General features: G+C 41.6%; 1 protein-coding gene across 1 annotated transcript; it reads right to left on the bottom strand.

Moving 5' to 3' along the window:
* Positions 1-1,773: 1,773 nt before the first annotated feature.
* Positions 1,774-21,254, bottom strand: nfic (nuclear factor I/C). Its single transcript, XM_079581070.1, has 13 exons — positions 21,021-21,254; positions 18,089-18,259; positions 16,607-16,783; positions 13,723-13,906; positions 12,562-12,627; positions 11,584-11,658; positions 10,217-10,349; positions 9,894-10,021; positions 8,318-8,428; positions 6,460-6,626; positions 4,589-4,769; positions 4,382-4,470; positions 1,774-2,924 (listed from the first exon to the last, which is right to left on the bottom strand). Exons 1-13 carry the CDS (start codon positions 21,021-21,023, stop codon positions 2,904-2,906), a joined length of 1,506 nt encoding a protein of 501 aa, XP_079437196.1. The 5' UTR covers positions 21,024-21,254; the 3' UTR covers positions 1,774-2,903.
* Positions 21,255-25,458: the final 4,204 nt, after the last annotated feature.

Here is a 25,458-nt window from a genome sequence, read left to right as displayed (position 1 = left end):
TTCCTATGGTACTTACTGGTAATCTAGGAGGCTACAGCAGAAATTCATAGGTAGTAAATGAGGTACTTCTACAAACAGAAGTAATTTCTAGGATTGTGTGACTATTAAACAACATAAAACAGCATTACACTGCAAAAAGTATTAACTAGATCAGTATAAACATCTCAATTTGAGCATAATAATCCAAATTTTAGTTGTTTTGACTGGTTAAGATGTTGTTTGGCATTTGTTCCTAGATTATTTCACTTGTTCTGAGATGTTTCTGACTCGTTTCGATACATTTCTTCCTTATTTCAGGTCATTTTCTTTCCCAATGGGGTAAGAAAATTGGTCTTATCTCATTGGCAATTTTACTTTCTTATTTCAATCGAGATTTACCCTAGAACTGGTCTGAAATGTCCTCAAACAAGCAAAGTAAACTTGGTCCGATCAGGAAAAGTGTCTAAATGAGTGAAAACCGCTCAAAACAAGATACATTTCCTCCTCAATTCAGGTCATTTAAGCCAATGCTTGATATTCACTTTTTGTAGTGTAGGGAAAACAAGAAGTACAACCTTCATTATTAAGAGTTACAACTGTTTCTAGAAGTACATACCTTGTAATTCTCACTATAGTATCCTGTAAGTACCACCATAAGCACCACTATTATTACTAGTATTTACCACTGTAAGTACCAAGGACTTACCGGCCCGTAATGTAAAGTGTTACCAAAAAAGCTTTCTTTCAGTGACTTTCAGTGACCCAACAATTGTTCCTGGAGCGCTGTAGAGGCCGCTGTGATGGAAAGTAAAGCCGCCATTTTAACCACCCGTACAGCCATTGGGCCACAATTGCATTAATAGTTGCATAATCCACCTTTAAGTAAAATTTGGCTGAACATTCTTCACATCTAGTGGAGTAACGTTTGACCAGCAGGATCTGTAATGAAATCAAGCACAGCCGTGGGTTGTAGCTTTTTATTATCAGTTGAATATTTGCATAAGGAAACACTACATTGCAATAATAAAGGTACTGTCTTCTGAATATGGCTGTTGGTGGCATATGTTCTGAGAACCACGGGGACGAGAGCGCCGCCCCGCTGTCTGAGAGGGACAGAGCATATCTTTAAAAACCCTCAAAACAAACCCCGGACAGGCTCGAGCGTTCATGGGCACGGTTAAAGCTGCAGTCAGTCGCCAGCCCCGGGGCCCAGGCTTACAGGAGTCTCTGAGAGGCTTTTTTGGGCCACACTGGCATCGAGTTAATCCTATCTATTTCATAACTACTGCAATGGAAACGCTGCAGGGGGCGCTTGTATTTAAATGAGGTACTGAGGGGAAGCCGGAAGCGGAGGGGCTGTGCTCACACATGCAGCTGGACTGTAGCTTTAGTCTAACTCAAGCCAAGGCACATCATGTGATTATAAAAGTTCGTGCAAACGTTTCATAGACAGGAGTACGTTTCATGTGACGAAAAAAGCGGTCTTCATTCACTGCAAAGAGCCATGCATCGAGATCAGAGGCAACCTGCACCATGCACATCACGGGAAAAGCGACGCAGCGCTCAGTCAGTGGCTGCTGCTGATGTCGGAACTACTGCAACTTGTGTACTGGCTCCGAAAGCTTTTATTTTATTTTACAAGGCATGTCTTTGGGCCCACTGAACACCCGACATCCACACTACACAAACAATCCACTGATACCAGGACTGTACTCACCTCAATTAGTCTTTAGAATCGTTTTACAGTTTCAACTTTAGTTTTTTAGGCTAGTGTTAAGTGCATAGGAACCGTTTCTACTAGTAAACGAGTCGAGGAGCTTTGCTAATTTCACGAGTTTCGATACACTTCGTGGTACAACATATCTGTATCGTAGCCCAAATATAGCTCGGTGCGGAATTGCGTCTAAAATCACTGGTATCACCCCCGTCATTTCGACTTTAAAGTGCCTCATACATGTGCAACTGCTTGAAACTTGTATCTGTGCTCTCGGTCTGACGTCGCACCCCCCCTGCTCTCTACATGCCAGTGTACGTTCAGCAAGTATTATGTGTCAGCGTGACCACCTGGAGAAAAAGCAGGACCACAGAAGTAGCTGCCACGGTGTATGACGTTTTGTTTCCATTTGCAACTGGGGCCATTACTTTATTCTTCAAGGGTAAAAGGGTAAAACAAATCTTAAAAAGTGCAATATGCAATAAATAATTAATGATTATTATTTTATGATACCTAAATAAAGTAGATTTATTTAACTAACCCATGCAAGTGTAATCTGCCATCAGTGTATTCATGATTAAAGCTACAGTTTTAGCATCTTTAGCTGCACTGACTGAGCACTGTCGCTCACACACACTGCACCCACATGAACACACGTGCTACATGGACTGACTGTTCGAAGCCCTTTAAACGACGTGATGCTGAGAGGAGCACTGTTGTGGCACTGTTTCCAGCCAGCACGGGGAGTCCCACAGGGCTGCGCACTCTCACCCTCACTTTTCAACCACCGCTGATGGGCGTTCTCTCTTTGTCCAGTCAGAAGTCACACGACTGAGCGCTTCGATGCTGGGAGGAGACGGGCTCACCGCTGCCCTCCTCGGGTACAGGTTACATGGACAACAAAATGGACTTAGACCAGCGATTGTCACTAAAATAGAAAAAGCTCTCTCCTCACGTCGAAGAGAAAGTAAAAGCAAAGCATTGGCTTACATGTTGCATTATTAACACATTCAAAAGTGCAAAGAAACCTCTTATAGAAACTTCCCATGGTTCATTAAAAAGGTATTTGCATATATGATAAGCAGCACCTGCAGAGGACGGGCATTAGGGGCCACACAGGGGCCATAAGGGTCCAAACAAGGGCCTCACGGGGCCACAGAGGGTCTGTTGCATATCATCTTCTCCTGTGAATGGACAGTCCTCAGCCTCCTCAGTTCCCCAGGTACCAAGACTGAAAGACACACAGACAGTAGTCAGTAAAATGTAGAGCACTGGACAGGACTCCAGCAAGTTCAATAGAAAAGGAGTGACATCACCTTCAATATGTGGAGCCGACAGGGACTTCTGAACACCTTTGTGCAGGAGAATGGTTTAGCATTTGGTTACGATCAGATTGGAGCCTTCCAGTATGGGAATCTCACATATTCGGGCAGCTGAATCCGTGTTGGACAGGCAATATCTAGCTTAATTTTAGATCATGACTCTTTTGGAAGACAAAACCTCAAATCCAAGACCCCGCTGCGTTTTCAATGAGAGAGAGCGAAAGGCCCGGTCAACCATCTTTAGAGGAGCTCTATGAACCGGTAAAATACATTGTCTTTGGTTTTTCAGATACTTCTGACCGGTTATGCTGCTGATAGATACAACCCTGGCACACGTGCTCCATGTCCCAGTTGTCACACTTTACCTCATGGGGTCACCCAATGAATCCTTCCAGCGGGCGGTAAACCGACAGGGAGGTGGTACAGTCCAGGAGTTAGAATGTTACACCTTTTACAAACAGTGCACTCAGTTTATCTACAAAAAGTAATTATATCAGTATAAACATCTCAATTTGAGCATAATAATCCAAATTTTAGTTGTTTTGACTAGTTAAGAAGTTCTTGGGCGTTTGTCCTGGATTATTTCACTTGTTCTGAGATGTTTCTGACTCGTTTCGATACATTTCGTCCTTATTTCAGCTCATTTTCTTTGCCAATGGGGTAAGAAAATTGGCCTTATCTCATTGGCAGTTTTACTTTCTTATTTCAAGCGAGATTTACCCTAGAACTGGTCTGAAATGTCCTCAAACAAGCAAAGCAAACTTGGTCCGATCAGGAAAAGTGTCTAAATGAGTGAAAACCGCTCAAAACAAGATACATTTCCTCAATTCCAGTCATTTAAGCCAATGCTTGACATGTCAAAAAGGATTTTACGAGTGGTAAAGTGCACAGTAGTGATGCGGATTTTGTCGGGTGTGGGTGGGTCGGGTTAGAAAGTGCATTTTATTTTTGTTGTCCTGACATTGTTGGCTAAGAAGAATGCATTTATTTCCATAAACGCTACATAAAGTCGGCTGTGTTTAACTGTGTAAGCTGTGTAAAACTTAAATAACGAGGGCGACAGCTTGCTAACCTGAGGAGAGCAACTTCTTGTAGCGTCAGTTTAGTCCAAACTCTATTTAGTTTGACAGAAAGAGCTGTTCATGGCGTGGTTGAAGTAAAGCCTATGATAGTTTCTGTTCCTCGAGGAGCTACCGTTTCCTAATAAGTCCATATTTCAAAGGTGTCCTCCACCTGCGCTCCGTCGGGTTGGGGCGGGTCAGAAAAAGGGAAAAGCCGGAGGGACAATGTACGAACAAGAAGCTCACAAAAGCTGCCAGGGAGTCTCTAATCGGACGTGTTTGTAAAGGACACTGTGGTGACTGACCTGAGCCTGGTACGCACTGCCCGGGTCCCGAGGACTGACCGCAGAGAACGAGGGACGCACAGCAGGAGGGGTCCCAGGAGCTGAGTACGCTGAAGACACAGACAAATTAATAAACATCTTAGACACTATTAACAATGAGCAGCTTCAATAACCAGGACAGACACGGGGAGTGGTAGAGATGAGGCGAAAGCTCAAAGGAGGACCTACTGGGGGATGTAGGGGAGTTGGCCCCTCCCTCTGATGTGCTGGGGGGTGTGGCCTTGGATTCAGGATGCGCTGACCCTGGAACAGAGGAGGGAGGAGCCAGGGACGGCGTGGAAGCTGGTGGCATGAGCATCTGAGAGGAGAGGTAGTGGCCGGACACCTTCACCTGACCACTGCCATTCAGCTGGAACACACGGGGCAAAAACGTCTGAGGGTTTGAAAGCGACACGGGGCGATCTGCAAGAAGAAGCCTAACAGGGGCGGACTGGCCATATGTCCATTCTGGGAGGGCACAGAAGGGTTAGCTGGCTCCAGGGCCACCAGTCCCGCCTCAACCGAGCTTTACCCAAATCTAAAAGCTAAAAAGAAAAGCATCAAAATAGCGAGGATGAAAACATGAGAAAAACACAACAAAAAATGATCGAAAAAATCATTAAAAATTCAACAAAGATGTGACAAAAATGTGACAAAACTTTAACAAAAAAGTGACAAAAATGTGACAAAAATGCAACAAAAAATGCGCCAAAAAAGTGACAAAAATGTGACAAAAATTCAACAAAAATGCAACAAAAAAGTGACAAAAATGCAACAAAAAAGTGACAAAAATGCGACAAAAAAGTGACAAAAAAGTGACAAAAAAGTGACAAAAATGTGACAAAAATTAGACAAAAAAGTGACAAAACTTCAACAAAAATGTGACAAAAATTTGACAAAAATGTGACAAAAATTCAACAAAAATGTGACAAAAATGCAACAAAAATGCAACAAAAAAGTGACAAAAATGCGACAAAAATGTGACAAAAATGCAACAAAAAATGATAGAAAAAATCATTAAAAATTCAACAAAGATGTGACAAAAATGCAACAAAAATGCAACAAAAATGCAACAAAAAAGTGACAAAAAAGTGACAAAAAAGTGACAAAAAAGTGACCAAAATTAGACAAAAATTAGACAAAAAAGTGACAAAACTTCAACAAAAATGTGACAAAAATTCAACAAAAAAGTGACAAAAATGTGACAAAAATGTGACAAAAATGTGACAAAAAAGTGACAAAAATGTGACAAAAATTCAACAAAAATGTGACAAAAATGCGACAAAAATGCAACAAAAAAGTGACAAAAAAGTGACAAAAATTAGACAAAAATTAGACAAAAATTAGACAAAAAAGTGACAAAACTTCAACAAAAATGTGACAAAAATTCAACAAAAAAGTGACAAAAATGTGACAAAAATGTGACAAAAATGTGACAAAAATTCAACAAAAATGTGACAAAAATGCAACAAAAAAAGTGACAAAAATGCGACAAAAATGTGACAAAAATGCAACAAAAATGCAACAAAAAAGTGACAAAAAAGTGACAAAAAAGTGACAAAAATTCAACAAAAATTAGACAAAAATTAGACAAAAAAGTGACAAAACTTCAACAAAAAAGTGACAAAAATGTGACAAAAATGCGACAAAAAAGTGACAAAACTTCAACAAAAATGTGACAAAAATTCAACAAAGATTCAACAAAAACTCAACCAAAGAGTGACAAAAATGCAACAAAAATGGGACAAAAATGGGACAAAAATGGGACAAAAATTCAACAAAAAGGAAAAAAGGAAAAAGGTGAGTTTTGTGGGTCTTAGCTTTCAAACGAGGTGTTACACAGCCAAAAGAGGACAGAATGCATTTGGTTTAGGCGGGCGGTAAGAGGTTAAAACATATATTTGTGGAAGTGTCACAGCTACGCTAATTTGGGCCAGGCTGGTCAGAGTCCAGGGCTGTTTTTCAGTCCCAGTCCGCCCCTGAAGCCTAACACCCTTGATTTTACATGTGTCATTCCACTCGAAAAAAACAGCAAATAAAGTGAAAGCTTTGTTACTCACTGAGCTGGAGCTGTGGGTGGCCGGCTCACAGGCCAGCGACACCAGGTCTTTGAGGGGGTCCTGGGATAGCTGGGATAGGTGAGGGGGGTAGCGGATGGCCCCGTGAGGGAAGTATGAGGATGTGGGGAAGTGCAGAGACGCGGCGGGGTGGGGACTCCTGGACAGGCCTGCGCCGAACAAGGGAAAAACAGGAGCCGGGTTACCACTGACGCTTTTCATTAATCTAGTTTTGGTCACACACACAGTGACTGCAGTGAAATATTCTTTTGTCCATCCACCTGCCACAACAACAACATAGACAAGACAATATATACTACAGTGGAGGTGCTAGGAGTCAAGAGTCCAAGAGGTATGTTCTGCTACCAAGATTAGAAAGCGCTTTCCCTGCATGCTTTACCATGAGCTTTCTTTGAAGTTGAAAACACTCCCACGACAACACAACACAAAACTGCAGCACACATTTACACAAAGGCTCCAAAGTAAAAGTACACTTGTTGATGTGTTTAGTTCATGTTAAAAGCCTAATAACGTACCCTCTTTGAGCAGTAGGAGGCGCTGTGCAGACGTACTGTCAAATGCCACTGACTCACAACAAGGAAGAAGGTTTGTCCACAGGCATGTGTGTTTTGTTTAAACAGTTTTAAATTTAGGCTCCAGCACCTCACGGAGGCCGAGCTGACACAGGCAGCAGAGCATTTACTCAGTTGTTTGCTTGCATTTTAATAACGCACAACATTGCAAAGGCTATGTTGAGAAAATTGATGTCTGTATTGCGCAGAATATCGACGGGTATTTCACACATTGGATAAAATTATGTATTTTCTTCCCCCTAAATGTTCCAGCAGTGTCTTAATGTGTAGAATGAGCTCAGACCTATTCATATCACCACAACTGCCTCTAAAATTCTGCACTGTCACTCAAAAAGGTGTTAATCCGGCTCTGAATTGCCACCATGCATGAACTTAATATAGAAACTGCAGTTACGCATAAGACCTGAGGTGGCAGTAGTGAGTATAAAAAGACCAACTTGCATCTAGTCCCTTTAACAGTAAATCTCCATGGATGGCTGACACCATGGAGTCCTTGAACCTGCCTATTGTGGAAAAAAACGGAAATCGTAGAATTCCCAAAGGTAATAGCAATAATCTTCCAAACATGCAGAATGTTTTGAGGTAAAAGAATTTATATATTTAATATTTAGTATAGGTTAGCTTTGCCATTTTGAAGAATCCAAACAATATCGATCCAACCATTCAGGGCAGGTGAAACTGAAGTTAGCCATGTTTTAGTAATATTTCTTTTACCTACCGCCAAAAGGGCCAGGAGCAGTTTTTAAAAAATGTTTTATTACTTCTCTATTACCAAAATAAAGATCTTCAAAACTAAATGGTATATAAAATCCAAGTACAGAATTCAGACTTCTATGAAGCTCTTACCAATATGTATGTAGTTTAGGACAGGCCCAGAAAGTACTTCTATTGGAGTAATATTTGACCAGCAGTGTCAAGTACTTTGACCACCGCTGCCCGCCTATTCAGACAGTTACTTTCATAGCGGATGAGTAATGAACAGCTTGAATGGCTATCACAAACACAGAGCCAGTGCAGCTCCCACCCTTATGGAGGGGACCCTTTGTACATGTTTTTCGAAGTAGCGGAAACCGGAGCAGCTATTGAAATCTGCACAGAGACAGGCAGAACATGCGCTCAGTCATAGAGGAGATTCCCATCGCTGTCAAAGGTTCTTATTAAGCAATTATCTGAAGTGCCTCCCAGCCTGAGATTGAAGCAGGGACCGTTCTGCTGAAAGAGCTAGCATGTGTGCAGCGTCAGGAACTGGAGTGCGGTGCTGTACTGACCACTGTGGACAGCGATGACCGGCCGGTGGTGCTGAGTGAAGCCCAGTCTGGGGGAGTGCTCCTGGGGAGGGCTGTCCAGCTCAGTCTTCTTCACTCCGGGAGACAGAGCCCCTGGAACAGACACACAAAGGAAAGTTTGGACATAGATCTTACCATTACTTACAGGATGAAGCAAAATCATTATGTTGACAGAGCCAGGTACATGATCTCATCTTGTTCCTCTCCATGTTCCCTGCTAATTAATGCTTTAGTAATGTGTTTTTCTGTTTAGACACGGTTTACATTTTCGGTCTGATGGTACAAGGAAGGTCATATATTTTATGAGATGGAGTACAGTATCGGTCAAAAGTTTAGATCGCCTTTTCTTAATTTTTAAAGGAACAGGCCACCGTTTTTACATACTGAGATATGTTCTTAGCTTTGACGAGTTCTTTAGGACCTGTCTGATCTTCACCCGTTTACTGCGAAATCCGTGCAGTAAAGTGAAGATTACTGCGCGGATTTCGAACTACTCCTGGTATTATTACGCCTTACAATATAGTCCCCCCTTTTATCCACTTAGAAAATTCACATTGTTTAATTTTGTGTAATTATACTTTGTAGTGGAACACTTCACGTAACCATATTTAAATAGGGAAAACGTGGAAGAGCTTGGTAGCTTCTATCTTGACCTGTTTTGGAGCTATAGAGGAGAGAGGGAGAGGCTAAATGCTAACGCCGTCTGCGCTGTGTTTACGTGACTGAAGGCACGGGGGAAGATCAGACAGGTCCTAAAGAACTCGTCAAAGCTAAGGTAAGAACATGTCTCAGTATGTAAAAACGGTGGCCTGTTCCTTTAAGTATTTACATTGCGTGATTCTCATTGAAGACATTAAACTAGGAATGAACACATGGGATTATAAAGGAAACAAAAAGGGTGAAATAACTCAAACTATGTTAATTCTTGGCATCTTCTCAATGGGTTTCATAAGACATGTTTTTCAACAGCCTGTAATCACGCGCGGAGATAGTAGAGGAGCTACAAAATGACAATAGAGGAGCATCACCAAAGAACTTCTGCATGAAAAAGGACAGGCATCCAACAAATGACTGAACCTCATCTGCAGAATGGGAAAATTGAAAAGTGACTATTAAGTTGGCTACTTCATTATCACCAAAAACACAGAGGCCAACTAGCTGCAAACCACCAACCTTAAAAGACAAGTAATATGTAAAAACAATCGCAAAAGGGGGCGTGCAACAAGGGGTTGTCTTATCCCCAGCACTCTTTAACTTCTACAGCAAGTTTCTACTGAATGATGCACTACTGACTCCTTTTAGCAAACAATGGCCAGTCTCTTCTGGAAATGCTGGGCTCGAATTGCGCTACATGCAGTACGGAATGGAGCTAAACGCCAGAAAGACAAGACAATGTGAGAATATGTAAGACTAAACCAGAAGATTTTGTGACAACTGCTGAAGCCAATCGGGAACCACTATCATAAGGATTAACTGGAAAGAAAGACCGGGAAACAAAACGACCGAGGACATCATGAAATGGAGTGATTAGAGTGCGGTGTGTAGGTGTGCAGCTGACCTGTCTCCATGTCGTCTGCCCAGTGTCGGGAGCCGCTGGCGGGGGACGGCGAGGCGGGAGAGGGGTAGTACTCTGGTCCTGGGCTGTCCGCCTCATCCTCCAGGGAGCCCGACTTGTGCCGCTTGCTCCTGAAGGAACAGCATGCTGTGGTTGACTCTCTTCTCACCCCCAAGCCGACAATAAACACTATAAACAATATTAAAAAAAAGGTCCTGCCACTGCCTCCTGCCCCCGAATCACTCCATCACAGTTCGGACCTTGTGAATCGTGGTATTTTCCACTTTTCTTTTCGAGTCATACGACGTGAATACAGGTTTTCTCACCCAGTCGATGATGTGCTGGTCAGTGTGCGTCTCAGCCCCCCCTGCGGCTGCATGGCGTGGGTCAGATCATAGGCCAGATGCCCCTGGAGCTCCCCGACGGAGAAACTAGGGGGCGTTCCTGAAACCACGGGAGCTGTGGTACACACACACACACACACACACACACACACACACACACACACACACAGGCGAACCATCAGCACAAACTACAGCAGAAATATCGTGGCTTAGAATTTTTTTGCCTTTTTAGCCACCTAAACATACATTTTTTAACGGTTTGTAACTTGAAATAATGTTAGTGTATGTTAGAGATGGTTTATGTTGAAGGACTTGAGAATCTAAGGTTTACGTTTTTGCAAATCAATAGACTTTGTAAATATGGATGAAAATTCAGAACTTATATCATTGAGATGGGAACAATGTAAGAATTTGGTTAAAAGCTAGGTGTGGTGTTACTATTGGTATAGGGACACTTCACGCACAATGTTTAGTAAATAATACCCACCAAGGCCGTGGGAACCCAGGGTGCTGAGGGCACTGCAGCACCCCCTGGTGGATAGTTTGTGAACTGCAGGCAATATCAACCCCTTAACTCCCACTTGAACCGAGCACATTTTCTCCAGCTATACCCCAGTCCAAAAGCTTCTGGAAAAAAGGTGTGAAAATAGCAACAAAACTGAGACGAAAACAAGGATGGAAATGTGAAAAAAATGAGAAAACATTGACGAAAAAGTGACAAAAAATGTACAAAAAAGTGAGAAAAATTTGACGGAAAATTGAGAAAAAATTGACGAAAAAGTTACAAAAAATTTACAAAAATTGACAAAAATTTGACAAAAAAGTGAGAAAAATTTGATGAAAAATTGAGAAAAAATGGATGAAAAAGTGATAAGAATTTGACAAAAAAAATGCGAATAATTTGACGAAAAAGTGAGAAAAAAGTCACGAAAATTTGACAAAAATGAGACGACTGCCCAACAAAAAAAGTGATGAAAAAAAATCTGATGTGAGGAAAAAGATCCATTTAGTTTTGTAGGTCTTTCAAATGAGGCGTTACACTGGCCTACAGGATTTGGGTAAAGCTGAACTGGAGAAAATGCTCTCGGTTCAGGCGGGAGTTAAGAGGTTAATAAACAGGATTTATGCACAGAAAAAGTATTGTGGGGGTAAATTTTGTCCCTCAGCGCCCCCTAACTAAAATATCTTCCCACGGCTCTGACACCCACTGCACGTATAAAAGCTCTTGCCTATGACAGGTGTGACCATTCATACATCGACATCACAAAACACAACGCCTCCTGAATACCACATATATAAAAAAAAAAATAGATCTCCGTAACATCATCGAAATAATATTAACCACTTACTCCTGCACACCTGGACCAGCTCCGTCACGCTGAAAACCCCCGACGTCACAAAGTTCTCCTGGAAGTCAGGGCTGTCTGCACAAACACCGCACGTAAGAGGGCTTTAGAGATGTATGCTCTGTTTTCGGAGAGGCACATATAGTGAGTATCTGCTAACAGAGACATGTCCAGGGGAGGCCAGTTGGGCATTGGCCACACATGGAATTAGATTGGCCATTTTGATAAATATATAAGCCCAAACCTTTATAAATGAAAAGGCAGGAATGTGCCACACGAAAATAACTGCCCCTCACCCATCCACCTCCCTCTTACCCAGCGTAAGGAAACATGGCTGCACTACAACAACTATCAGGTATAGATTTAAATTTTGAAAAGTACTTGATTTGAGAATATGAATCTTGTTTGTGTTGTTTGTGTGTTTTTCACTCATTTAACCCCATAACCCCCGTCTGAACTGACCACATTTTGTCCAGTTTGGCTTTACCCAAATGAAAAAGTGACAACAAAAGCAACAAACGGGCAAGAAGGTTTTAGATTTGGGTAAAGCCGAACTGGACAAAATGTGGTGTGAAGGTGAAGGGTAAGAGATTAAACCTTTTTTCCTGATCGGACCAGGATCACTTTACTCATTTGTTGACATGACAGGTTCTAAGGTTGTCTTGTCTGAAATAAGAAAGTAAAACCTCCAATGGGACAAGTGCAATTTTCTTACTCCATTGGCAGATTAATCAACTTGAAATAAAGACAAAATGTATTGAATCGAGTCAGAAACATTTCAGAAAAAGTGAAATAATCAAGGTCAAATGCCCAAAGAAACTTTTAACAAGTCAAAACAACTCAGGTGTGGAACAATATGCTCACTTTGAGACATTTGAACTATAGAAGACAGCGGTTCCCAATCAGTGGTAACCAGACTTAGTAGGGGGAGAAATGTACAAGACAAAACCACTGTGTTAAGACTGAGGGATGGTGCCGTACCTGTGGAGGGGCCCAGCCTCTCGTCCTGCTCAGAGCTCCCTCCGGTTGGACTGCACTGCTCTGCATCTACACGAAAAAGACACACATATTCAAACATTCATTTATACTTTTCTTTTAATGCCTGTAAAAAAAAAGGCAGTGAAGAGCAGGGTGAGACATCCAGTAAACGTAAAGACGTGCAGTGACCTACCAAACCTATCTTAACAGATCTTTTTCCTCACATTGTTGCCGTCTCATTTTTGTCACTTTTTTGTCGCTTTTTCTTTCATTTCATTTTTTTTTTTTCCATTTCATTTATTTATTTCATTCAAAAGTGATGTTATGCAATCACAATAAAACCGCCAACACAGTATGAATGAAACGGAGCAGAGGAGAAGAACATAATATCTGCCCCTTTTGTTACTTCACACTTTACACTTCACACTGTTGTCCTTTGGAAACTGGTATGTATTTATATCTACATACATATATTTACAGTCTTATGTCTATATATCTATATATATTTACAGTATTAACAGATGTTTTTGTATTCTATATTCAGTTTTTCAATATATAAAATACAGAACCTTCTTATTCTTGAATGTTTACAAATGGTCATTAAGAAACAAACCGCCGTATTCATGTTTGTTCAAATCAAATATCCCACATTATTCATGTCCAAGTACTTCATACTTTTTTTTACATTGAGAGACACTTTATTTAGATCAAACCAATATTAATTTTTTTTTGAGTTCTTCATTTACTACTTCTGCTATCTCCTGTATATCTTTCCCTGAGTAAAATAATGTTGTATCATCGGCAAATAAAATACTCTGCAGTTTGTCCGAAAGTCATTCATGTATAATATGAACAGTAATGGCCCTAGTATCGAGCCTTGGGGAACCCCGCAGTTGATGTCACGCAGGTCTGATGCTGTATCATTTATCTGTACATATTGCTTTCTATTATCTTTATTTATGTTGCGTTTTCATCCTTGTTTTCGTTGCTATTTTGACGTTTCTTTCCCAGGACAATTTTACATTTGGGTAATGCCAAACTGGAGAAAATGTGCTTGGTTTAAGTTGGGGGTTAATAAAGACTGCAATAGCAATCACACTACAGCATGAAGTTAACTAAAGCTGCTGCGTGCTGTAGTGTTGACGCAGAAAAGGGCGCGCCCACCTCTCTCCTGCACGTAGAAGGCCAGGTACAGGTCCAGCTCCTTGATGGACACGGAGATGTGGCGCGGCTGCACACACAGCACTGGGTGGGAGCACTGTCCTCCTTTGACCAGGCGCTCTCCATCCGTGCTCTCCAGAGGGATGCCCTTAAACAGGATGACCATCACCAAGTCCAGCCGCCACACCTGCAAAACAGACCACGCCCACACACACCGCCAGATTACTCTCATACCAGGGGCGGACTGGGACTGAAAAACAGCCCTGGACTCTGACCAGCCTTGCCCAGATTAGCCTTAACCTCTTACCACCCGCCTAAACCAAATGCATTCTGTCCTCTCTGGCTATTATATAGGCCTGTGTAATAACACCTCATTTGAAAGCTAAGACCCACAAAACTGATCTTTTTCCCCCGCATTGTTGCTGTGTTGTGTCACCTTTTGTATGTTTTTTTATTTTTCTTCTTTTTTTTTGTGTCACTTTTTGGTTGAGCTTTTTGTCACTTTTTGTTGAGCTTTTTGTCACTTTTTGTTGAATTTTTGTCACATTTTTGTCACATTTTTGTCACATTTTTGTCACATTTTTGTTGAATTTTTGTCACATTTTTGTTGAATTTTTGTCACATTTTTGTTGAATTTTTGTCACATTTTTGTTGAATTTTTGTCACATTTTTGTTGAATTTTTGTCACATTTTTGTTGCGTTTAAATCCTTCTTTTCTTCTCATTTTTTTGTGGCTATTTTGGTGCTTTTTTTCCCCAAGAAGCTTTTTGATTAGGGTAAAGCCAAACCGGAGAAAATGGGATCCGTTCAGGTGGAAGTTAAGAGGTTAACGGAGCGCATTTTCTCCAGTTTGGCTTTACCCTAATCTAAAAGCTTCTCGACTGGAGAGCAACAATGTAACGCCTCATTTGAAAGCTAAGACCTACAAGAGTGATTGTAGCTTTTTGTCAAGTCGCCACAATTTTTAACCTCTTTTTTTTTGTTTTTTCACTACTTTTTTGTTGCTTTTTGTTGTGTTTTTGTCACGTTTTTGTTGTGTTGTTGTCACATTTTTTCTATCATTTTTTGTTTTGTTCTTGTGGCCTTTTCGTTGCTTTGTTGTCGTGTTTTTGTTGACTTTTCATCACATTTTTCATCACTTTTTTGCGTTGCTTTTCCGGCACATTTTTCTTTTCTTTTCATCCTCTTTTTGTCGCTAATTTGACGCTTTTCTTTCTAGCTTTTAGATTTGGGTAAAGCTCGGTTAAGGCGGGACCGGTGGCCCTAGAGCCGGTGGCCCTTCTGTGCTCTTCCAGAATGGACATATGGCCAGTTCGCCCCTGTCTCATACCATAGACGCAGGGCCGTGCAGAGCCCCACAGAGGGGCAGGGGTTAAAAAAATCACCCTCTGCATGCTTTAGCAATGTCCTATAGTGTAGAATGAGTCCAGACCTATTCAACACAACTGCTGCAAAAAAATATACTACACTAATCTCACACAATACATTCGCTAGGCTTCCTGGTGTTACCAAACGGTCTCCCATCCAAGTGCCGTCCAGGCCCTTCCCTGCTTAGCTTCCAAGGTCTGACGGGATCGGGTATTGCAAAGGCGGTATGACCACGTTAGTTTAAGCAGACACTGAAAAAATTCTGCCAATGGGGTCAGCATTTTTTTCTTGCTAAGAATTCTTATTTCAAGAATATTTTTCTTCAGAAATCAAGAAAGAAACACTCAATTTAAGCAAATAAAAAGCTAGAATTAAGCAAAATGTCCTCAGAAAATGGAATAATTTAAGGAAAACATTCTTATTTAGTGAAAAATTGAGGGATATTTTACTCAAATATTGCTTGATTTAAGCAAAATGTTCTTAATAAATACTAATATTTAAGGTAAATATTGCCCGCGCTCAGGGACCCGTCTCCATGATGTGGAGCCAGGCTGATGGTCAGAATCACCTATTGTACATGTTTTTAGTGGTAGGGGAAGCGTACGCAGACACGGGGAGAACATGCTCCACACAGAAAGGCCTCGTCCTGGTGGGAATCGAACCCAGGACCTTCGAGCTGTGATGCTGAGGCTCTAACCGCTGTGCCACCGCGCCGCCCACATTATCTCTCTGTGAGAATCAGTTCTTACATTAAGAGTTGTTGTGATTTTTTTTTTTTTTAAATAAGAAAAAATATTCTTTGTCTAAAACTGAAGAAGATTCAAAAAGTTTTTCTTTCTTGTTACAAGAAAAATTATCATGTTTTTTAGCAAATATGTCTGAACAAGAAATGGCTAGATTTTATTTCCTAAAACAAGATTTTTTTCTCAAGAAAACTTTGCTCGGCAAAACATTATTACTTTTTAGGGAAAAAATAAGAACTTATTTCTTAAAGTAAGACATTTTTTACTTGCTTATGACCAATCTAGGCAGAAATGCAAGAAATTCTCACTACTCACTTTTTCCTCCCACTTTGTGCACTACAAAAAGTGAATATCAAGCATTGGCTTAAATGACTTGAATTGAGGAAATGTATCTTGTTTTGAGCGGTTTTCACTCATTTAGACACTTTTCCTGATCGGACCGAGTTTACTTTGCTTGTTTGAGGACATTTCAGACCAGTTCTAGGGTCAATCTCGCTTGAAATAAGAAAGTAAACTTGCCAATGAGATAAGATCAATTTTCTTTCCCCATTGGCAAAGAAAATAACCTGAAATAAGGACGAAATGTATCGAAACGAGTCAGAAACATCTCAGAACAAGTGAAATAGTCTGGGACAAATGCCCAAGAACTTCTTAACTAGTCAAAACAACTAAAATTTGGATTATTATGCTCAAATTGAGATGTTTACACTAATCTAGTTAATTACTTTTTGCAGTGTATGCCTTATTAGCCTGAGACAGTGCACTGGGGTCTGTACCTTATCTGCCTGCCTGAGACAATCTATGCGCCTCATCTTGCCCTTCTGGTCCGGGTTGGACAGAACACAGCTGGCTGCCTTCTTCCCGGTGATGGACAGGACAAAGTCTTCTCTGCACTCGGGCCGGATGTCCTTCCGCAGCTTGGCCAGGAGTCGACTGGCCCACTTCTGTTTCACCTACACACACAAACAAACGCAGACATTACTTATGAGTTTGAGTCTTTTCTCTGTCCTGAGAGAATAAATAAATAAATAAATAAAATAAATGAAGATTGACTCAAGGAAGAGGAACGTTACTTTGGAAGAATTTTACTCAAGTGCAAGGCAAAAATAGTGACCCAAATGGAAACTCAAGTAAAAGTATGAAAGTACCAAGAGAAATTTACTTGAGTGCGGTGAGTAAGAGTAAAATTCTGATTTATTTTTCAGTTCTGACATAAAAATCCTAATATTATAAGACAATACAAGGCAGATCATTTTTTGCTTGTGGTGCCCAAAACAAACAGGAAGCTGCGAAGGGGAACGGCTTCCTTGATGCAAAGCGCTTTGTGTGCCTAAAGCAGGTAGAAAGGCAGGAATTTACCACTTTCCATTCCTTTCGGGATACGTATGCTACAACTCAGGTCATTTGTTTTATTTGTATGTATGTACACAAACATATTCAAGAGATTAATAAAGTCTTATCTTAGGAATCAGTCTTGCACTACAAAAAGTAAATATCAAGTATTGGCTTAAATGACTTGAATTGAGGAAATGTATCTTGCTTTGAGTGTTTCTTTTCACTCATTTAGACACTTTTCCTGATCGGACCAAGTTTCCTTTGCTTGTTTGAGGACATTTCAGACCAGTTCTAGGGTAAATCTCGCTTGAAATAAGAAAGTAAAATTGCCAATGAGATAAGACCAATTTTCTTACCCCATTGGCAAAGAAAATGAGCTGAAATAAGGACGAAATGTATCGAAACGAGTCAGAAACATCTCAGAACAAGTGAAATAATCTAGGACAAATGCCCAAGAACTTCTTAACCAGTCAAAACAACTACAATTTGGATTATTATGCTCAAATTGAGATGTTTATACTGATCTAGTTAATTACTTTTTGCAGTGTGGGCTTGAGCCTCACAAAGGTAAGATCACAGTATTTAAGGTTAATAACATGCCATTATAGTTTTCTACCCTTTTGGGGGAAGACTAAATAGATTCAATTCAATTCTTTTTGACAGTACAGCTAACAAAAAGGCAAATGCAAGTCTTATCCTTACTATAACCTAGAACAAACCACCAGAACAATCGAATGAGACTCTGCACCCAACAACACAGGCTGGAAGCTGAACTCTCCCCCCTCCCTCTCCTGCATTCACAAACAGCCTGTGTGATGGCTGTGCTCTCTGCGATCCACAGTGAGAGTAAAGAAGGATTTTGTCATGTAGCTTTTCTGTGCTGTGTGTGATGGCGTAAGTGGCCGCGGCCCGGCCGGTCCCACCTCGGGCTTCTCCCCCAGAAGCTCCTCTTTGACGGCTCGCTCCTCCTCTTTGCTCATCCTCTTCTCGTGCTTCTTGAAGTACTTCCTCTTGCGCGCCTGCAGGTTGAACCAGGTGTAGGAGAAGGCTCGCACCTGGGGCAGCAGCGCCTCGATGAACGGGTGGAACTCATCCTGTGCAGACAGACCACGGGACAGGCAAGTGAACAGACGGCAACACTTATTAAGGAAGGGAATATTCAGTCATCTTTTTTATTTGAGCAGCTGAGTATTCAGATGATGATATTAGGGCTGCACGATATTGAAGTGACTTGCGATATGCGATACGGCTGTGCAATATCGCGATAACGATATTATTGCGATATTTCACCAAACACGATATGTTACATTTTTTTCAGCAAATTGTGTCAAAAGAAGACTTAAAAAACACCCAATCAGGACCAAAACAAGGGTAGAATTTAACAAAGCGAGTAAATGTTAAACTAAAACTGAACTTTTACACATGACTTCAATGCATGAGTTTGAGTTTACAAAAAAAATGGGTCGATCTCAGTCAGATGAAGGCTATGGTGATGTTGCGATATATTGTGGCTTCTCGCGATACAGATATTGCATCAGCTAATATCGCGGTACGATATTTTTCGCGATATATTGTGCAGCCCTAGATGATATGTCAAAAACAAATAACATGTATGACACACACAAAAGGAGCTGTTCTCCTCATGTCATGATGATCGTGTATGAGTTTATATTAAGTTTATATTATAATTATGGTACTGGATGTACTTAGTTGACATGCATTTGAAACGTCACCATAGCATGTGGTAACTGACTGTAAACGTTCACTTTCCTACAAGTGCTTCTGCTGACTCGCTTTGGGCCTCACACCCATTATTTGCTTTAGTCAGAAGGAAATACACAATATATTAAAGAAACAAAGGCCACACAGTGGGAATCACAGAGCATCAGGTTCAATTCCTCTGCAGACATGAGCGAACTCCCACCCGGAGCTCTGAGTACAGCTGCTGCTCCTCCACATGAGAGGCTCAGGTTTCTGCTATACCTGATCTTCTCTTTGCAGTGCCCTCAGAAGACTGTGACAAGTGCCGTTGCAACAAGGACTAGAACAAAGTAAAACGGACCTAAACATAAGCATTCATGGTTCTGAACCTGCGACGTAAACATATATTGTGGGTTTGTATAGGCCAGGGTTGTCCAAACTTCTTTCACCGAGGGCCGTATATTGACATGTATAAGGCATGGAGGGCCACAGATCAGTGGTCAATGCATTCAAACATTCAACTGTGTGTTTTTAACAGAGGTTTAAACCATAGATACAGACGGCATCTCGTCATAGAAGGGGGCGTGGCCTCGCCAAGGGGAAAATAGAATATTTAGAGAAACAACATTTTTCACTCTTTTTAGCCATTTTCTGGTGAAATATAAACTTATTTATCACATACAAATAAAGTCCAGTGTAAATCGGGCCCATATGGATATTTTCTCACAGCAGATTGTTCCGTAGAAATGAAAAAACGGCAGTTGTAGCTAGCACTAGCTAACCGTTAGCATTAGCCCGATGCTAACATGTAGCATCATGTTAGCATTCTCCGTTTTTTATGTATTTATGGGCTGTTGAACCACTTTGCTCCTCCCCATGTCTTTGTATCTTTATTTAGTAGAAAATTATATTCATAATTCAACGTTTGTTACAGTAGTTTTTGAATAATTAGAGAAAATTTACATTTTTTCAAAATTGTTTTCCCCCTTAACTGTTTTAAAAAATGACAATATATGGGCAATTCCAGAGATGCCGTCTGTATCTATTCCCCACACTTGTATTTAGGCTTGGAACCATAATACTAGCTCAGTCGCACAATAAATGTTCCTTTTTGAGGTTTTAATTGTGCGGAATGATTAAAATTGCCGGGGAAATGATCATCCCTGGCCATGTGTCAATAAAACAAGAAGCCAGAGGGCCACCAAAAATTGGTCTGAGGGCCGCATTTGGTCCTCGGGCCGCACTTTGGACACCCCTGGTATAGGCGACCTCTATGGGGCCAAGTGGCGGATTCCTCTGATGTTGAAGAGGTTCCACATGTGAAGTGAATTGAGCTGCTAAGCCCAGAGGGATGTGCTTCACTGAGCCCCCCGTGTTCCTGAAGGAAAGTGCCTGCGAGTGCGTCTAACTATCCCTCCAGCACCCGGGGACGAGCTGCCCTCTGCTGGGTATCTGCTGGGTATCTGCTGGGTATCTCCTCCTATCAGATTTAAGCCAGTTATGTTTTCTACTGCGGCCATTTTCTGCTGACACGCCCGCGCACTGCTCCGCGTGCATGCTCCGGTGTCCTGGGCCACCTCTGCGGTGACGGCGCTGCCCCTCAGCCGCGTGCCCTGCGGAGCATGTGCGCGGTGGCGTGCGTTGTCCTGCGCTGCTGTGAGCCGTGCTGGTGCTTCACACTCGGGGCCACAGCAGCTCAGGGTCCGGGATGTGGACGCTTGAGTCTGGCTGAGCATTAGCTCCACTCGGGCCAAGGCTACTTTCACTTCAGCGTCACGTAGCTTTACGCACGGGAAGCGCCTGCTCAGCGGAAACGTAAACAAACCAAAAGAGTGTGATATGAGACGGAGACGTGCTGCTCTGTGCTGCGGGCCGCACGTGAGGTCATGTGTGTTAGCTGCAATAGGCCACTTCCTCTCTGTCTCCAACATGGCTAGCAGGCTAACGGTTTGATCTCGGGCTTTTTTGGGTCGCGCCTGGCACCAAAGTGTGAGGATCTGGCGGAGCGCAGGGCTTTCCAAAAGTGACAGTCCAGAGGCGGCGCTCTGTCCCGAGCTGCGCAGTGAGCTCCGACTCCTCGCATTGCGTCTTTTTTTTTGGGAAACGGCCCCAAAGCAACAAAAAAAAAGAAGAAGAAGCAGCTGCTTTTCATACCATCGCAAAGATAAGCCTCCGCCGAGAGGTGCAGCCGCTCCGAAAGGCGTTCCCATCAGCTGTCAGTCCATCCCCGCTTTTCCTTTGATGAAGTTAATCCGTGTTGCTGCTCGGGACCAGTGCTGTCCCGCTCAGCCCAGCCCCTCCTGCTTCTTCCCCCCCCCCCCCCCCTGCTCACTGCTCCCTCTGCTCAGCGCTCCCTCCTCGGCTGATGTTCCGGGAGGCTGCGGCAGCTCTCAGTGGGACAGTGGGGTGTCCTCACAGCACCCCTGCCCCGCTCCCCTTCAAACAGAGATGTTACGTTCATACATTAATACATCCTAAGGTTCACAAAAAATCCTACTTGTGAACCTGTTGGTGATAATTCTGATTGTGATGAAGGTTTGTGGCCCAAATAGCTGAGATCCACTTGTCTTGCTCAGGCCAGTGCTCTGTGCGTGGATGCTGGAGTTTCAAAACTGATGAAACTCTGAGAAAGAATAATAACCTAAGTCCGGGGTGTCCAAACTTTTTTCATGGGGGGCCACAGGAGCATACACGGGGTAAAGGGCCATGGGTCGGTGGTTAGTTCCACGAAACCTTCGAGTAGCAACAAAAATGTTACAAAAATGAGTTGAACACCCATGTGAGAGAAAAAAAGTGAGAAAACATTGACAAAAAATGGATGAAAAAGTGGCAAAAATGTGACAAAACAATGACAAAAATGTGAAGAAAAAAAAGAGACTAAAATGTGATAAAAAATGTGACAAAAAATGATAAAAATGTGACCAAAAAAATGACAGAAAATGGACGAAAAAATGACAAAAATGTGTCAAAAAATGACCAAAAAAATGACAAAAAAATGACCAAAATGAGTTGAATATACCCAACAAAAAAATGATGGAAAAAAATCTGATGACGTGAGGAAAAAGATCCTCTCGGTTCAGGCGGGAGTTAAGAGGTTAATGATTTTGCTTCTTTTTCTACGACCACCTTTCCCGTTCTTTTTACAGATGATACCAGTCAAAAAAATAATTATAAAAAGCCGAACTGGGGAAAATGCACTCGTTAATGTTTAGGCGGGTGGCAAGGGGGGCCAGGCTAGTCAGAGTCCAGGGCTGTTTTTCAGTCCCAGTCCGCCTCTGCTCCCAGCCATTAATGACAAAACTGGTGGCACCAAAAGTGAACATTTACAAATTTGGCTCAAAAATAAACATCAATATTTTGCATTGCCACCACGAGTGTTTTGTGGAGTTCACCAGAGCTGGTCTCCTCTTCCACTCCTCAGTGACAACATCATGGACCTGGTGCTCCGATGATGCCCTAATATTCTGTGTGTGTTGCAGCAAAGTAACACAATTTCAAATGTTTTTTTTGTTAACAAGCCCAACTGCTGAACTTCCTGTTTCCTTTACCTTTTGCCCTGCTTCATGATAAGGAAACACAGGCAACTTTGTAAAGCGATAAAGATTTCAAGGTTGTGAGCAAATAGCTAACCCTTCACCGCTACATAAATGCTCTGTTCGTCTGGCCTTGCATTAATGTCTGAGGTATTACAGGCACACACCCTGTTGCAGATTTATTTATTTGCTGTGTATTACTATGTATCTTATGTATTAAAATAAAAAAGTGTTTTATTCAATGGACAATTGGAGCTTGAACATTTCAGATACTATCAATTTTGTAAGTGCATTTCTTTGGGTGAATACTTTCGCTTTCACCTGTAATTACCTGTAAATGGAAAAATAAGTGGCTTTAAAATCAACAACAAAAGTCAAAAGTCCAGAGGTGGGTACAGCAGCCAAAATATTTACTCAAGTAAGATTAACGTTACTTAAAAACAATTTCACTCAAGTACAAGTTGTGGTCATACCGCCTTTGCTCGGGCCGATCCCGTCAGACCTGGGAAGCTGAGCAGGGAAGGGCCTGGCAGGACTTGGATGGGAGACCGTTTGGGCGCAGACTGGTTGCCTCGCTTCCGTCAGTCTACCCCAGGGCAGCTGTGGCTACAATAGTAGCTTACCACCACCAAGTATATAGTGAACGAATAGTGTGTTCAGAAAAGCGCTATATAAAACCAATGCATTATTATTGTTATTGATAATAAGTAAAAAGTAGTAATTACTCAAGTAGGCTATGAGTAAAAAAGTACTCCTATGAGTTGAGTATAAGTCAGGGGTGTCCAAACTTTTTTCATGGGGGGCCGCATGTTGAAGAGTACACCGGGTGAAGGGCCATAGATCGGTGATCAGTGCCGCGAAACCTTTGAATGGCAGAGGTTTTAATTGTACCTTTATTTATGCTTAAAATCTTCATATTCAGCTCAGTCTCACAATGAGTTAGTTAGAATTGTGTAGAATTATTACATTTCAAGTAAAAAGGACTCTCTCTTTTGATGTGTACCGATTCAGCAAGAAGGCCGAGGGCCACCAAACATTTGTCTGAGGGCCGCATTTGGCCCCCGGGCCGCACTTTGGACACCCCTGGAGTAAGTGTTCATTCATGTTTCAATTGTGACATAAATGATGAGAAACAAAACGTGAAATAATGTGAAAATAGTAATATTTTCAAAGAAAGGAATGAGTTGCTACTTTCTTAATATTACTCAAGCAGAAGTAAAAACTACTTGAAAGAGTAATTAATTAAAAAAGTGAATACAAGTGCATATGACACATTAGACACTATTTCTGCTAGAGTTAACACAATTATATTTAAGATTTTACAAAAAAAAAACTACCCAGCTTTCTTTAGTTTGACCATTTTTGTGATGTTTACAGCGTCACTTCCTTATTGGACACCGTCAGGAAGTGACATAGATGAAGGACAACCATCTAAAACTGTTGCTGTACCATGTTAAGTCAATTAGTTCTTTTTCAAAGGTTCTTTTAGAAAGACACTGGATATAACAAAAAGGTTTATGTTTCAAATACCTTACACGTTTCGAGGGACTGGGAATTCTCCTTCCGTCTTCATCAGACGCATCTCCCAACGTGCATGATGCGTCTCTTATTGGGATGTTCTTCACAGACGCCTTCCAAGGAACCTTAAAGGGGGGGTATTATGCAAAACGGACCTGTTCAAGCTTTACATCATGTTATTATGTCATTCCCTCATTAAAAACATGCCTGAAGTGTTGCCTTGGCACATTCACGTATTTTTGAGTAATCTGTAAAAACTCTGATGGCGGCCATTTTAGGGATAGGTTTGCCTTAGTCCTCCTAGGAACGCCCCCACCTCCTGGAGACGCCTCCGAGCTTTCGTCACCAGCCGAGTAACCAACCACTGCTCCTCAGCAGAACCCCCTCCCCACTGATGCCACAGACAGCGTGTGGAGGGGGCGTGTCGGAAAGGCTCAGAGGTTCTTAAAGAGACAGAGGCCTATTTCAAGACATTCACTACAGCCATTTTGAGAGAGACATTTTATACAAGGCAGTTATTCTAATTTATTGCATTTACAGACCAACAGAAGGTTTGGTCATCATTGTAGTGTGATATAGACTGGTGCTATGTGACTGAAAAAAGCATAATACCCCCTCTTTAAAATTGTTTTTAAATAAATATACTTACGACAGATGTTATATAACTAAATAAGTCATATTTTCAAAAGCATTAAAACCTGTCATATGCACTTAGTACATTTACTAATACATCCACTGAGCAGAGCCGTGGGAAGATATTTTAGTTAGGGGGCGCTGAGGGACAAAATGTACCCCCAAAATACTTTTTCTGTGCATAAATCCTATTTATTTACCTCTTAACTCCCGCCTGAGCCAAGAGCATTTTCTCCAGTTCAGCTTTACCCAAATCCTGTAGGCCAGTGTAACGCCTCATTTGAAAGACCTACACATCAGATTTTTTTCTCTTTTTATCACTTTTTTTGTTGGGCAGTCATCTCATTTTTGTCAAAATTTAGTGACTTTTTTGTCACTTTTTCGTCAAATTATTTGAATTTTTTTGTCAAATTTTTCTCACTTTTTTGTCAAATTTTTGTCCATTTTTGTCATTTTTTGTAAATTTTTTGTCACATTTTCTGCCTTTTTTTCTCAATTTTTCGTCAAATTTTTCTCACTTTTTTGTCAAATTTTTGTCATTTTTTGTCATTTTTTGTAAATTTTTTGTCACTTTTTCGTCAATGTTTTCTCACTTTTTTCACATTTTCGTCCTAGTTTTCGTCTCAGTTTTGTTGCTATTTTCACACCTTTTTTCCTGAAGCTTTTGGACTGGGGTAAAGCTGGTTAATATTGCATGCAGTTCACAAACTATCCACCAGGGGGTGCTGCAGCGCCTTCAGCACCCTGGGTTCCCACGGCCTTGCCACTGAGTACTACCCACCTCTGCAAAAATCCTGGCTATTCTAAAACTTTACGCCAAACAGAAGTACTGATTTGAGTCTAAAACATCCCCTTGTAGCTGCTTCTCCCACCCAGCAGGGGGCGTACACGCTCGCAGATACAGAGGA

The sequence above is a fragment of the Gobius niger genome (genome assembly GCF_951799975.1).
Source record: "Gobius niger genome assembly, chromosome: 22".
Taxonomy (NCBI): Eukaryota; Metazoa; Chordata; class Actinopteri; order Gobiiformes; family Gobiidae; genus Gobius; species Gobius niger.
Note: the sequence above shows the minus strand (reverse complement) of the source record. Positions and strands in the feature narration are given on the sequence as shown.